Genomic DNA, 15,770 nt, shown 5'->3' with positions numbered 1-15,770 from the left:
AGTGAGTGGTACACTTATGGCTTGCTGCTCTTAAATACCAGTTCTATACCTGCGGTTACCTCCAGCTTCTTAGAGAAATTCTGGTTGCCTTCTGGTAGGGAGAATGAACATCCTTTTTCTCTCGAGTTCAAGCCACTATTGGACATTTGAAAGTACAGGCTGCAATGCTGAGTATACAGGAATGGGAAAGTGGGTATATTGGGGACAAGCCAGGAAGAACCACTGGAGCACTTTAGACTTGCCAGCTGACCCCAGATCGTGGAACACAAACTCAGATGGCTACAGGGCCTGGCAGGTGACAGACAGTGAAGCTGTCGGGAAGCCCCTGGCCGACAAGTGTGCAGAACCTGCCTCCAGGGGATGGAATGTGAGCTGGGGTAGCCAGGTCTGCTGATTAAAAAAAAAGGGAAGAAAGTCCCCTTCCTCAATCTTTTTTCTGTCTTTGGTGGTTTGATTACTTGCTTTTGCTTTTATAAATAAATCTTAATTTTTAAACATCTGCAATTAATTCTTATCTTCTGAAAAGCCTGGTAAGGCCCAAAGAGATCCCTTGTGTTGGCAGGATTTGGCCATGGACCACTGCCCTCTGCCACTAACCTAGGCCACCTGTCAGGTCTTCTTTAGCTGCTCGACAGGGGGAACCAATGCCAGATAGAGGCAGAAAGTCCACTGCAGTCTGTTGACCCACAGACCTTTACTGAATGACGCCCACTCAGAGTCCAGTCACAAGGCAGCGTGGCCAGGAGAGTGACTCTCCTGCCATCGGCCCTGTCTCCTCTCATTTGAGGATGTGAGCTGGCTTCAGGCTGGCCCTCTAAGCAGGTGGCCTTTAGGACAGTGGGTATTGGGATAGATGAGCTTGGATATGAATTCAGCCCTTTGGACGGGGGTCACTGGCCAGGCAGATCCTGTCCCTATTGAAGTGAGCCTGGGGACGTTGTTGTTGGCTGGGCCTCGGGAACACCTGTATTGCTGGCTGGCTGGCTGCCTGCCTGCCTGCCTGCCTGCCTGGGTAAAGGTTTGTTCTGTCAGATGGGCCCTGTACTCTCGTGGTGCTGGGCCATGTCACAGCAAATCCATCTCTGCACCCGCCTGCCAGCTCGTTTACTAACAGGAAAGAGCTTAACTCCTGATGTTTGTGCCGGACAGGCAGCACTTTTCTGAAAAATGGGAATTAGGATCACATGGCCTCTTGAGAATTATCAAGAGAAGTGGAGATGGCTGATCTGCCCCATTTCCAGTCATCTGAGGCCTGCCAAGCAGGTGGGTCTATGTGAGGCACGCACCAGGCTACGCATGGAGTTCTTTTTACTTGCCTTATCATGAGAAGATGAAAATCCTTCACTTTTTAAAAATTTATTTTTGATGAGGGATACCCCTTGCTTTTTCCTAGCAGTGAAATACTTTTTCAACTTGTGTTTTGCTTGTGCACTTCAGAAGCTGTGATGAGCAAAGCCGTGTATAGTAGCTCTCCATGGAGCTCCCCTGTGACTTTAGCGAATGGGACTGAAGCTGGGAAAGGGGCCGCATGTGAACAGGGACTGGTTTGGTTACCTCTGTCTGGTCTGGCAGCTGAGCGGCCACTTCAAGGTCTCTTACAGACCACGGGAAGTGTAGTGTGCTTGCAGGAGAGTATCTCTTCATAAGCTTTTGCTCCTTCCTTCTCTCCCCTCTCTCTCCCCTCTCCCCTCTCCCCCTCCCCCTCCCCCTCTCCCTCTCTACGTTCTCTCCCCCTCTCTCCCATTCCTACTCTCTCCCCCTTTCTCTCCCCCCTCTCCTCTATCTCCTTTCTCTCCCCTCTCCCCCCTCTTCCCCCTCCTTCCCACCCTTTTCTCTCCTCCTTCTCTTCCCTTCTCTCCCAGCTGTGGGAGCATGACACTCTTCTGGAATTCAGGTGTAATTCACATACAATACTACTATATTAGTTTCACGTGTGCAACATAGTGAGTGAACATTTGTGTGAATTGTGAAATGGTCACAGTAAGTCCAGTTACCATATGTCACCTCACAAATTTAATACAATATTTTTAACTGTATTCCTCAGGCTGTATACTACAACCCCATGACTTAGTTAATTTATTTATTTTTTAATTTAATTTATTGTGTTTACATAGATTTTAGTGTCGCCCCAAATACATCCCCCCTCCCCCGTATGACTTAATTTATTTTATAACTGTAAGTTTGTACTTCTTAATCCCCTTCACCCATTAAACTACCCCCCCCTTCCTGCCCCCTTCTCTTCTGGCAACACCCATCTGTTCTGTGAGTCAAGGTTTAGTGTGTTTTTTTAGATTCACAGATACTGAAAGCATACAGTATTTGTCTTTCTCTGGCTTATTTTGCTCAGCACAATACCCTCTAGGCCCATCCTTGTTATCCTAGATAGCAAGGTTTCATTCTTTTTTATATGTATTTTTGAATCAGTGTTTTGGATTTCTTCAGATAGATACTCAGTGGTGGAATTGCTGGGTTATAAGGTAGTTTAATTTTTAATTTTTTGAGGAACCTCATTATTTCCCATTGTGGCTGCACCAATTTACATTTCTACAAGGGTTCTTAAGACTAGTTTGACACAGATAGGAAACAAACAACAACACAGTGACACTTCCCCAGACGGAAACACATAACTATTTAAGGTCCCCTAGATATTTGTATTGGCACCTGTCACTTTGAATACCTGTGCAAATATCTGGAAGGTGGGCTGAGGTGGTGAAGTGGAAAGAGCATTGAACCAGGCAGGGGCTTACGGTCTGGCCTCCGGCCACCAGCCATGAAATGCCCACGTTGGCCATCTGCAGTTACTGCTTCTGTGACTCTGACTGAAAACAGCAGGCGGGGGAGCTAGTGCCAGGCGCTTTCGGAAACAGCCAGGGGTCATATTGTCTGTTTATAATTATTTATGTGGAATGGGAGCTTTCTCTGCTGCCTGCCCTGTTCCCATTCAGTTGCCACATTCTGACAAATAGCACAACCTTCCTGAGCAGTCACTGTGGGCCTTCTGTTCTCTTGCTCTTGGCAAAATCACAGAAGGGCAGACTACCTCCGGAAAACTCTCGCATACTGGTAACATGTCACACCTACACGGACAGGTGTTCAGTCTTTTTATTCACCTCTCGTGTTCTGCTTCAGTCTTGGTCACCAAAGAGGCAGGCAAGGTAGAAGGGATTCCCAGCTGGGGAGATTAGGGAGGCTATCTTGGGGGACGTAGTCTGCACTTAGACCCAGTGCTGGGGTGGGGTGGGGTGGGGTAGGGAATGCAGCTGCGTTGAGTGAGGAGCTGGGAGAAGTACTAGCAGGGCAGGTGGCTTGAGCATGAGCCCACAGCATGCACAGAGGTGGGTGGGAGCAGATGTGTAATTAAGGACAGTTGTGAGGGGAAGAGCCTCAGATGGTGACATTGCCACAAAGTAACCACCTGATAAGTCAGAGCAGCTGCCCCACCGCAGAGGGAGATGATGAGCAGCTCTGGCCTGCAGGCCTGGTGCTTCCACGATTGGCCCATCTCTTCACTTCCTCCACTCTGGGTAGAAAGGTAGGCATGAGTTGGGAGTGGAGATCCTCCTCTTGTGTCCAGTGGGACAGGATCTGGAATCAGAGCCCGCCCTTTCACAAACATCTTTCCTGCCCCTGCTTCCCAGTTGGATTGTATCTTTCTAAAGTCAAGCCTGGACCCTGGCCAGTTGGCTCAGTAGTAGAGTATCAGCCTGGCATGTGGATATCCTAGGTTCGTCAGGGCACATAGGAGAGATGACCATCTATCTGCTTTTCCATGCCTCCCCCTCCCCCTCTCCCTCTCTCTCCCTCTCTTTCTCTCCCTCTCTTTTCCCCTCCCACATGGTTCAAGTGCATTGGCCCTGATGCACTGAGGATGGCTCCATGGAGCTTCTGCCTCAGATGCTAAAAATAGCTCTGTTGCAAGCATGGCCCCAAATGGGCACAGCATCGGCCCCAGATGGGGGTTGCCAGGTAGATCCTGGTGGGGGTGCATGCAAGGAGTCTGTCTATCTCCCCTCCTCTTACTTGGAAAAGAAGAAAATAAATAAATAGATAAATAAAACTAATAATAAAGTCAAACCTGACACCCCCCCCCCCCAATCTAGTCTGCTTATCCCTGTCCCCAGTGTCTACTGACTAAGCTTTTCCCCAGATTAGTAGGTAAGGAGCCTTTTTTCTGCCAAGGGCAGAAAAGCTAGAAAAACCACATACCAACTTTTAAAGGTTTTAAAAAACAATGAAGGGCCCTGGCTGGTTGGCTCAGTTGTAGAGCGTCGGCCTGGCATGCAGAAGTCCCGGGTTTGATTCCCGGCCAGGGCACACAGGAGAAGCGCCCATCTGCTTCTCCACCCCTCCCCCTCTCCTTCCTCTCTGTCTCTCTCTTCCCCTCCCGCAGCGAGGCTCCATTGGAGCAAAGATGGCCCGGGCGCTGGGGATGGCTCCATGGCCTCTGCCCCAGGTGCTAGAATGGCTCTGGATGCAGCAGAGCGAAGCCCTAAGATGGGCAGAGCATCGCCCCCTGGTGGGCATGCTGGGTGGATCCCGGTCTGGCGCATGCGGGAGTCTGTCTGACTGCCTCCTCATTTTCAGCTTCAGAAAAATACAAACAAACAAACAAAAACAATGAGGGTTTGTGGCAGTTCTTTTGTTTATAATGAGCAAAATAGTAACATTTGACCTGCCTGCTACTCAAGGGTCTAACACCTATCTTTCATCCTTGCTTTTCCCCAGGGCACATGCTGGGCACATTAAAGGCTCAGAATATAGGGTGGGGCCTGAGCTGGAGGCGCCTGCTACCTCACATAAGTAAAGCTGTCCAGTCTGGTGTGCTGTCAGAGCCTGATGAAGCAGACAGGCAAGAGATTACATGAACAAAGAAGCAGGGGGACAGGGTGGGCCTAAAGATACCTCAGCAGGAAGGGGCTAGGGGTCAGGAAAGACCCCAGGCTGTGCTTGAATCTGTTCTTTTGAATTGGTTTGGTTCTAATCTGATGACAGAATTTTTTGCCACAAACTGAGTTATTGCTGCCTTTGAGATTTCTATCTTAGTTCTTTCATCAAATTGTCGGGCACCCCCCCCCCCCCAGGAGACAGGAGTTACCAGGCCAAGCAGTGCCACTCTGCAGTGCAGCAGGCAGGTGTACACCCAGGGGTCCTGTTCCTGGCTGGGCTCCCCTCTGCTACTGTGGATTCTGCTGATCTCTAGGCGACAGCCACACCTGCACCAACAGGTGCTGTTCAGGGAGCACCTACTCTGCCAGGCCTGTGACAAGCACCGAACACAGCATGATTGCTGACCCTTAAAATAAGACTGTTAACACCCACATTTTTTTTTTTTGTATTTTGTAACTAGTAGTTCATAATCTTTTTTTTAATTTTTATTAATTTTAATGGGGTGACATCAATAAATCAGGGTACATATATTCAAAGAAAACATGTCCAGGTTATCTTGTCATTCAGTTATGTTGCATACCCATCACCCAAAGTCAGATTGTCCTCCGTCACCTTCTATCTAGTTTTCTTTGTGCCCCTCCCCCTCCCCCTTTCTCTCCTCCCCTTCCCCCCCTTCCCTTCCCCCTCTCCGTTACCACCACACTCTTGTCCATGTCTCTTGGTCTCGTTTTTATGTCCCACCAATGTATGGAATCATGCAGTTCTTGGTTTTTTCTGATTTACTTATTTCACTTCGTATAATGTTATCAAGATCCCACCATTTTATTGTAAATGATCCGAAGTCATCATTTCTTATGGCTGAGTAGAATACCATAGTGTATATGTGCCACATCTTTATCCAGTCTTCTATTTTTTTTTTTACAGTGATTAAGGCCTTTAAGCAAGCTCTTGGCCAATAGAGCAAGAATCCATAAAAGAGTAGTGTTCTTAACATGTTCACCAGGTCCAAGTTGGCACCAACACCATTCCAAATCCCTGCAAATGCAACCCAACCCCAGTTCAGTCTGTTGTGAGCAGTCACAAGGAGCAGGAGTCCAGGAAAAGTCCACCTCCAGGAAAAGTTCGCATGGCACTGGAATTGTTGTCACAATTCTATACTTTGCAGCTCACGTCCAAGTCCCAGTGATCGCTGCTTCTAGCTGGTAATGATTCAGGTAGACTGATTCTGCAGCATGTGTGGAGTTGGAGCTTCTGTTCTCTGCCTGGAGAGATGAGACTAGGTTGCTTTTCCCTTTTCTGCGACTGTGAACACCCACATTTTGCAGACAGAGAGTTCAAGCTTAAGAGACTGTCGTTCTCAAAGCCATGCTCCCCCCGAGTGGCTGAGTGCAGACTCAGACAAGGCCTGTCTGGCTGTGCAGCAGTGTCCTTTCTGACATGCTGTACATTCAGAACCAGCAAGAGGGAAACCATGAGCTGATGGGAGAGGCCAGGTCTCGATGTGGGAATCCCCAGCCTGACCCCACCTGTGTGGGTGTGAGCCCCTCGGGCAGAACATCCTCCCCATGCAAGGGGAGAGAAGAGATGCTTTTACTGAATGGGAGTCTGCGTGGTTTTCTTCTTGCTTTAGGTTCTTTAAAATTCTGATGGAATCCATCAGAAAGAAGAATAACAAAGCCTCGGCTTTCAGAAGAGTGAACACTCGAAGAGCTACCCAGCGGGATCTAGACAGTGCTGGGGAGTCGGGAAGGAATCGGGTGAGTGAGTCCCCTGGGGGTGCTGGGAGACTGGCACAGGGAGGGTCCTGGGGCTGGAAAGTGCACAGGGTGGTGGCTGCTTCAGTCGTCTTTCCTGGGAAGGGTGCGTGACTGTTCTCAGTGCTCCTCAGCCCCTTGCTGCTGTCAGCCCCTTGCTGGTGTGGGCCACCCTCTGCACTCACCTTAGCATTTATCTGCTGGGCTGAGAGCCGAGAAGCAACATTGACCTCTTGAGCATGGTGGGCTGCGCAGGGGAGGTAGTGTGGGCAACAGGGCATTTATCCGTCTGCTCTCAAGGGCCCTTCTGGAAGTGCTATTTTATCTGAGGATGGATGCAAAGTAATGGTACCTGCTGGGCTTCTGGAAGTTCTTTTTCTGTTTCATTTTTCTTTGCCTTTGACTTACTGAGGCCCACAGGGTACTGGCAGGGACCAGAGAGGCATTGTGAATCAGGGAAGTTAGATTTAGTGACAAAAAAGGAAGGAGCCAAGGAAAAGCCATTGAAGGCACAATACTCCAGGACTGTTAATACCTCATCTGCCAGGGGACCATGGCAGTGTGGGGGAGGTCTCCGAGTGTCATCATCTGAGTCAGCCATCAGGGTGGCAGTAGGCTGTGCCGATGCAACTAGTCTACTTAGGTGGGGATGCAGTAAAGACTGTCCCTGTCCTGGCCTGCTCTGTGATCTCAGCTGTGTCACCTCCCCTCTCTGGGCCTGTCTCTTCATCTCTTAAATGAGGGGACTGGCCTAGGCCAGAGAGAATTCTGGATCTCCTGCCATGGATGTATACCAGTTGGCTAACTCAAGCGCAAATGGGCATGGGCTGACTTTGAAAGGCTGCCCGGTCCTTATTATTAAATCACCCAGAAAGAGACTAAGAAACTAGGAGCCAGGGCCAGAAAGAGAAAGACGTAAGTATTTTGGTTCTTAAAATATTCAATATTACATCAAGATAACCCTTTCTCTATGTCTCCACCTGCAACAGAAATATTTGGAACAATATTTTGGACCATCTTCTTTTAATGACTTGGAAAGTCTTTGCACTTTTTTGTAGCTTTAAAAAATGTAGATTTTTGCAGGTGGTACTGGTAAAAATGAAGACTGCAGAGGAGGCTAACACTGCATACTGGGTGGACGTCTTGGGCTGGGTGTTTGGTAGATGGCTGGTAGGTGAAGGGCAGGTGGCTGGGCGGGTGAGAGAGTGGAAGAGTAAGTGGATAGGTCGGTGGGTGGATAGATGGATGCGCCAGGCATTAGGTATCGGAACTAATCATTTCACCTTGTCCTTACCACAGGGAGAGCAGGAAGGGGATGAGGAGGAGGAGCACATTGTGGATGCTGAAGCTGAGGAGGGGGATGCTGATGCCTCTGATGTCAAACGCAAGGAGAAGCAAGAAGAGGAGGTTAGGGGACTCTGGCTGGGGCAGAGAGGCTGTGGTCATGCCCCTCCTTCTCTGTTGTATCTAAGGGATCATCCCCTGACTCTGAGCTGCTCCTTTCTCCCGTCAGAGCCTTGAAGCCAGCCTGCCCAGCACGCCTCTCAGCTGAGAGGATGGTGTTCGCGGGCAGGCTTTAGGCAGGGTACCATCCCCAGCTGCCCTTTTGGTCTGGCTATCCCTGGGTTTGAAGGACCCAGGGGCCTTTGGCAAGGAAATGAAGTTAGGTTACCTCCTGTTCTTACCATAAAGTATAATACCTCTCTCTCCTCTGCCAGACCAGTCCTCTGCTGTCATGGTAGCTGCAAGGACAAAGGGCAGGTTAGAGGGGCTGAGGGAGCTCTCAGGAAAGAGCTCAAGGTGAGGTTGAAGCAGGGGCATGGACACTGGGGGCTGGCATTCCAGGGGAGGGAGGCAGGCAGTCCAGGCCACGTGGAGCAGGTGTGTATGGGTGGGATGGTCCGATGAGGCTCTGCAGGCAAAGCCCAGAGAGATGGTGGGGCCCCAGTGACACAGCCTGTGCTCCATCCCTGTCAGGTCGACTATGACAGTGAGGAGCAAGAGGTGGAGGGGGAGGAGAACGATGACGAGGATGTGCCAGAGGAGGGAAATGTCCGTGGGGAAGGCACCCACGGGGCCCAGGAGCAGGATGAAGAGGTGGGCTCAGGCCCGGAGGAGAACTTGCCCCCTGCTCCACCCTTGAGACAACCCCGGAAAGCCTCCTGCAGCCAGGAGCTCCAGGGAGTGGAGGCCATGGAGCGCCGGGTGCAGGCTGTATGTGAGTCCCACGCATTCATAGAGGACTACCAGTATGACACCGAGGAGAGCCTGTGGTGCCAGGTCAGTGGGGTCAGTGCCACAGCAGCACTGGGGTGGTGGGCCGGGCAACTGAGGGGTCTGCTGCTCAATGCTTTCCTACACAGGTGGGGTGGCCTTTGCGGCCATGAGAGTTAATTGCTGTCTTTTTGATCCCAGATTTCTTAAATTCATTCTTTTTTTTATTGAGAGGCAGGGAGGCAGACAGACAAACACCCTCATACGTCTGTATGGGAATCACCCCCATAACCCCCTATGGGGCCACTGCTCTGTTGTTCAGGCAACCGAGCTATTTTAGTGCCTGTGGCGAAGCCATGGAGCCATCCTTAGCAACCAGGGCCAACTTTCTCAAACCATATGAACCATGGCTGAGGGAGGGGAAGAGAGAGAGAAAGAAAGTGAGCGAAGGGGAAGGGGACAGGTGGAGAAGCAGATGGTTGCTTTTCCTATGTGCCCTGACCTGGAATTGAACCTGGGACTTCCACTTGCTGGGCCAGTGCTCTACCACTGAGCCAACCCGCCATAATGTGACAGCTATGGTCCCTGTGCCACAAATGACAACCTCACACATTTGACCTCACACATATCCCTAGAGGGCCATTTCTCTCTGGTTCTTCTTTTGTTATTTTTTTTTTTAAGTGAGAGGAGGGGAGATAGACTCCCACGTGCACCCCAGCTGGTATCCACCTGGCATCCCTCACTTAGGGCCGGTGTTCGAATCAACCAAGCTGCTGGCTGCAGGAGAGGAAGAGAGAGAGAGAAGGGGGAGAGGGAGAGGAAGAGAAAATGGTCTCTTCTCATGTGTGCCCTGATCAGGGATCAAACCTGGGACGTCCGCACGCCAGACTGATGCTCTATCCCCTGAGCCGCCGACCAGGACCTCTCTTTGGTTTTTCAAGAAGAGTGTATATGGGGTCTGACCTGCCAGACCCTGTATATATATATGGGATATATGGGTACTTTCAGACATGTCGCCTCATTCAGTCCTCAGTACAACAGATTGTTAAACATATGCAAGTTGTGAAGGCAAGCAGGACTGCGGCGTTTCTTACATCTGTAGCCCCTGGTCTCTAGCTTGGGGAAGACGTAGATCCCTCACAGGCTGGGTTCGGATGCCTAGATATCTACAGAGTATTTTTTTTGTGCTTTGACCTGGTGGCTCAGTGTTTCCCCAATGGCAGTGTAGATAAGAGACATTGACCAGAATTACACACAAAGTCATGTGCTTTATGCTGTGTGGTCATTAAAAGGATATCAAGCAATGTTGAGTGACGTGGTTTTCACCATTCTTACACCTGTGAGAACATTGCTCCACCATTCTCACCTCAGTCGGGTGACAAGACGGGTTTGGAGGAGAACCCTGGCACCCAGTTGGCGTGGCCTATGCCCCCTTTGCTGGGCTAGGGGTCGCCGTCTCCCTTAGCCCAACTCTTTCTTCTCTTGCAGGTGACAGTGAAGCTGCCACTAATAAAGATTAACTTTGACATGAGCTCCCTGGTGTTATCCTTGGCCCAAAGTACTGTCGTCTATGCAACCAAGGGCATCACGAAGTGCCTCCTGAATGAAACCACCAACAAGAAGAATGAAAAAGAGCTTATCTTAAACACAGAAGGAATCAACCTTCCAGAGCTGTTCAAGTACTCTGAGGTACGCGTCCCTCTCCAGGTCGTCTCTGGCCTGGGACAGGTCCTCACATTGTCTCAGCCTCACAGCACTTGGAGGTGAGACTCCGGAGCTTTACTCTGGCCCTTTCTGAGCTGCTGGTGCTTCCAGCCCAGTGTCCCCAAACCAAGTTTGCATGACCTGGCCCCCCAGTTGGGGACCTATAATGCATGTGAGCCTAGTTTGGCTTGCAGTACAGAAATCTGCTTAACTTGAACCCTGAGTTCAAGTTATTTCAATAGAAATGCTTTTCCTTGAAACTAAATTCTTCCCAAAGTACAGTTGTAAGAAATGGTTTGCTGAGTTGCTGGCCTGGGAGCTGCTCACTTTATCTGGCAAAGGAGGCCCAGGCCCAGCCCCACACCTGGCGCTGGCAGAAGCGTGAGCTCCTGTCCCTCCTGCTCCACTGGCACTTGTGTCCTTTCCTGAGCTCTCTCTGTTCCTCCCTCTTCTCCCACTTCGCTGAGTCCCCACAGCCTCTGAGATTCAGTCCTGTGCATAGGTGTTTCCCCATTAAATACTAAGGAACTGGACCCTCTAACCCCCTGGTTGGCAAACTGTGGCTTGTGAGCCACATGCGGCTCTTTGGCCTCTTGAGTGTGGCTCTTCCACAAAATACCACGTGCGGGCGCTACTTCGATAAGGAATGTACCTGCCTATATAATTTAAGTTTTAAAAATTTGGCTCTCAAAAGAAATTTCAATCGTTGTACTGATGATAATTTGGCTCTGTTGACTAATGAGTTTGCCAAACACTGTTCTAACCCACTGTCCTCTAGTCCGCACCAGCCGCAAAGCTGTCATGCCTCACACAAGTCTCCCCCCACAACATCTGCCCATGGAGCCCCTCCTGCCCTAAAGCCTTACACCAAACTCTCCTCCAGAGGACAGAGTAGATGGTCCATGCCTCCTGAGAGTCAGCCACTAGGAGGGCGAGCTCTGTTTTTTTTGTGGAGTTTGTTTAAACAAGGCCAGACAAGCCACCAGGATGTCCGAGGTCTGTAGGGATTACCTGCCATAGCATGGAGCCACCTTGGGCCCCCCAAGGGTGCTGAACTGGACCCTGGCGAGGCCCAGGTTACACCTGTATTGCTGGCCCCTCCCTGCTGCACATGTGCTGGGTAGGGGTTTGTGACTCTGTTAGGAAACTTTCTTCACCTATCAAGGGTCTCCTTGATCCTGCGAAACAGGTCTTTCTGTTAAATGGACAAAACCAGTGGTCCCCAACCCCCGGGCCGCGGCTGGTACCAGTCCGTGGGCCATTTGGTACCGGTTCACAGAGAAAAAATAAATAACTTACATTATTTCCGTTTTATTTATATTTAAGTCTGAACAATGTTTTATTTTTAAAAAATGACCAGATTCCCTCTGTTACATCCGTCTAAGACTCGACGCTTATCTCAGTCACGTGATACATTTATCCGTGCCACTTTAAAGGCTGGTCCGTGAAAATATTTTCTGACATTAAACTGGTTTGTGGCCCAAAAAAGGTTGGGGACCACTGGACAAAACAAAACAAAAAATACCTTTCATTTTAAAGCGAGTACCCAGTCATCTCTCAGCTCTGCTAATAGGGAGACAGACCTTGGGGCCTGACCAGCATCCTGTCAGCAGCTCTGCCTACACTGTTTCAGTAACCCTGGGCCACACTGCCACCACTTTGTCATCAGTTGTGCTCAACTCCCAGACAGAGAGGGCATGTAGCCCGGGGGACATGCCCGTGGAGGGGAGCAGAAGTCCAGGCCCTCCAAATCAGTCCCTCCTGCTTCCCCCAGGTTCTGGACCTGCACCGCCTCTATTCCAATGACATCCACGCGATGGCCACCACATACGGCATTGAGGCTGCGCTGCGGGTGATCGAGAAGGAGATCAAAGACGTGTTTGCCGTGTACGGTAAGAGACACGGCAGCCAGCCGTCGGGACATTCCTGGGTGTCAGTCCAGTAGCGTCGGAAACTGAATTTTGGGTGCAGTGAGCGTGTAGCCTTTAGGAGATCCTGCCAATGACCATGGAGTAGGGCTGCTTATGTTTCAGTCTTGTGTGGCGAGTCCCATCCCCCAGAGCCAGTACTTGTTTCTCATCTACTGGGCCCTGTCCAGCCCTCAGGGTTTCAGTTCCCAAGAGAAACAGTGCTGCTGGTTCTCCTGTCTCCCTTCCCCTGTCTGAAACCTGTTTCCTGTGTCGCTGGATGGCAGATAGTGAAAGGGATGAGGGAGGGGCTGCCTGTGTGGTTCGGGGAGGAGATAGGTGATAGAGCTGGGAGTGGAGCCCTGGGGCTGACTTGTGCCAGGTGGCACTGCCCCGGTGGTCCCCTTGTCACTGCTTAATCCTTCTTGGTGTTGATGCCCATGTGACAGGCATTGCAGTCGATCCCCGCCATCTTTCCCTGGTCGCTGACTACATGTGCTTCGAGGGTGTTTACAAGCCACTGAACCGCTTTGGGATCCGGTCAAACTCGTCGCCTCTGCAGCAGATGACCTTTGAAACCAGCTTTCAGTTCCTGAAGCAGGCCACCATGATGGGTTAGTGTGCAGGCAGGTCTCCTGAATCTGCTCTGGGAAAATGGCCTTGTTCCTCGGGTACCTTTCTACACATCTTCCGTATGGGTGAGATCTCACTGTAGGAAGCGGCTGGGGAGGAAAGCATCTCTGTCTTGAAGAAAAGGGCAGAGGGCCTTCCCTCCTGTCTCAGGTGCAGGAGCAGGAGCAGTGCTGCCTCATGATGCAATCTCAGTCAGCCTGTGAGACAGTAGAGTGCTCCTTGTGGCCTGCAAGGGCCCCATCCGCCCCTCACATCAGCCCCAGCCTCTCCCTCAACCACCTAACAAGTGCTCTGTGTCTTCCAGGATCCCATGACGAGCTGAGGTCCCCTTCCGCCTGCCTTGTGGTTGGGAAGGTCGTCAGGGGCGGGACAGGCCTGTTCGAGCTCAAGCAGCCCCTGAGATAGCAGCCATCACAGCACCGTCTACCTGACCTGAAGGATGGCCCAGATGACCCAGGCAAGAGCCTGGCCTGCCCTGGCCTGGCCCAACCCGACCTGCCCTTCCCACAACAGGACCGGAGACCAGAATCCCGCTGGTTTGAAGGAACAGTGCAGAGCACAGCAACGATGGCCTTGGGGCTGCACCAGCTTCCCCAGGAAGTGGCAGCATTGATCACCCTTGCCCCTGTAAACCAGGTTCACCAAATCTTCCTTGTCCTTCCCAGGAGGCAGGACCTTCCCTGTGCTACAGGAGACTCCAGAGGTGACATCCCTGGCCCTGTCAGTGTGGGAAGGTGAGACCATTTGCTGTGAGCACCAGTGACTGCAGACAGGATTCCTGGGGTCTTTGGAGCGGGAACCAAATTCCTACTGTCCACAGACTGTTCTGGCTGCACCTGAGGGGACAGAATGCTCAATGACACCACCCAAGGCACTTTCCCTGGGTCAAGCACAGGTGTCACAAACCTCTACCCACCCATCTTTGCTTGGGGCAGGGCCCTGGCCCTGCTGACACATGCCACATGTCTTAGACCAGATGAGCCCTGTTCTGGGGTTGGTCTCTCCAGGGCCCTGCAGCTCAGCCCCCCACACAAAGCCTCGAGTCGCCATCCGGGCTGCACTGTTTGAACGATTGCTTCGCTGTCTTTCCCTCGCTCTGCTCTGAGCCCAGCGTTGAGGCCCAGGTCCCTCTGCAGACCCTCCTCCGTCTGGCCTCCTCTGATCTCTGCCACCACAGCCAGGGGCCCTGGCATGAACCAAAAAGTCAGAGGACTTGTACAAAGGCTTTGTAAAACCAGAGGCTGTTTCTATTTTTGTCTAATGTTATTCCAGCTCAGACTGAGTAATAAACATCGCTGGAACTAGCTATTGGAGGGGAAAAATTTAAATCTTGGATTTTTTTGCTTTTATTCTTTCCTTGGTTTGTGGTTTCTGTATTTGTGATTTGAGAGCTCAGGACTGGAAATTCTCAGCACAGTCACATATTTGGTCCTCTTCCTGTTCTTGGCAGAAGGCCGGGGGAGCTCAGCCCCCACAGCGTCCCCCTCTCCCCTTAGCCTGCCCCTGCAGCATCTCCCTTCCAAAGCCAGAACCAGTGGGAAGGAGCTGCATGTATCTGGGGTGGGAAGGGTGGCCTTGCTTGGGGAAAGGGGCCACACTGCCTCCTCTAAATATGTGACAGACCCAACCTGGGCTTCCTATGCCCACACTGGGAAAAACCTGGCAGAAACAGGGTTCACCAGGGCTGGGGTACAGAGGGATACAAACAGCTTCCAAGGGCACAGGAAGAAGGGTCCCCATGGAACCCTGCACTGCAGCGTAAACTGCATCTGGAGCGAGGGGGCCACCGCACTGCTTAACTTCTACTCGCCCCGGAAGTGTGGGAGCCGGTCCTCCGAGGAGGTCACTCGTTGGACAGATGTTCATGGGTGCATGGCCCCAAGGCTGGGCATAAACACAGAAGTCAGCTCAGCCCCACACAGGCCCTGAGGGCACGAAGGTGAAGGGGCAAACCCAGAATACAGACAGGACGAAACTGCACACTGAAACCAGGCCTCTGACCTGTGTCCAGAGTGAGGGGATGGCTCCCTGTCCATCTTGTCCAGTCTGTCCACGTGTTTCCTGTTTATGCGAGTCTCCCAGAACGCCCCTTCTACCTGGCTTGTAAGCAAACACTCCCGAGCTCTCCCTTCGTGGGCCAGGAATCCCACTGTGCTCCCTGGCAGGATTACACGCCCACTTCAGGTCGGAAGCCTTTGCGGGAGGCCTCCTTGCTGTTGAAGGTGGCAGAGTCTTTGGGATATTCTCCGTATTATAAACGCTCTTTCCCTGAGGGCACATAGGATTTTTTTGAATGAGACAAGTGGATTCAAGCCCAAGCTCATGAAGAAGATCGATCAAGTGCATCACAGACTTCGCTGAAGCTGGGGTTCTTTAGGAACCCTGAGGCGTGTAGCCAGCCTCTTCTTGGGTGTCCTCCCTGCCTCACCCTCTCACGTGTCCACATCCGACCTACTTCCTTCCTTGTATCAGTTAATGTTTTGTCTCCCTTTTCTGAGTTCTCCTCAGAAACACTACCAGCATGACTGCAAGGACCCCTGTGAGTCTCTGAAACACTTTCTATCTGAATCAGAAGGAAAATAGGAGCACCTGAAGCACCTTGTCCCAAGCCCGATCCAGAACTTGAATTTTCCCTTCTCTCTACTATCCCCTACCTTCAAATATATGTAGA

The 15,770-nt window shown here is 51.2% G+C and overlaps 1 protein-coding gene across 2 annotated transcripts in view; it reads left to right on the top strand.

Moving 5' to 3' along the window:
• POLR1A (RNA polymerase I subunit A) overlaps positions 1 to 14,285 on the top strand; it is a 98,832-nt gene extending 84,547 nt beyond the window's left edge. For both annotated transcript variants that reach the window (XM_066267605.1, XM_066267604.1), the window contains 7 exons: positions 6,518 to 6,644; positions 7,941 to 8,048; positions 8,619 to 8,921; positions 10,344 to 10,544; positions 12,334 to 12,451; positions 12,916 to 13,080; positions 13,404 to 14,285. In XM_066267605.1, coding sequence (XP_066123702.1) covers positions 6,518 to 6,644; positions 7,941 to 8,048; positions 8,619 to 8,921; positions 10,344 to 10,544; positions 12,334 to 12,451; positions 12,916 to 13,080; positions 13,404 to 13,504 — 1,123 coding nt within the window. In that variant the 3' untranslated portion in view covers positions 13,505 to 14,285. The remainder of the gene's footprint in view (positions 1 to 6,517; positions 6,645 to 7,940; positions 8,049 to 8,618; positions 8,922 to 10,343; positions 10,545 to 12,333; positions 12,452 to 12,915; positions 13,081 to 13,403) is intronic.
• The last annotated feature ends 1,485 nt before the right edge of the window (positions 14,286 to 15,770 follow it).

Source organism: Saccopteryx bilineata, chromosome 3 (assembly GCF_036850765.1).
Source record: "Saccopteryx bilineata isolate mSacBil1 chromosome 3, mSacBil1_pri_phased_curated, whole genome shotgun sequence".
Lineage (NCBI taxonomy): Eukaryota > Metazoa > Chordata > Mammalia > Chiroptera > Emballonuridae > Saccopteryx > Saccopteryx bilineata.
This window is presented reverse-complemented; position numbering and strand designations above follow the sequence as displayed.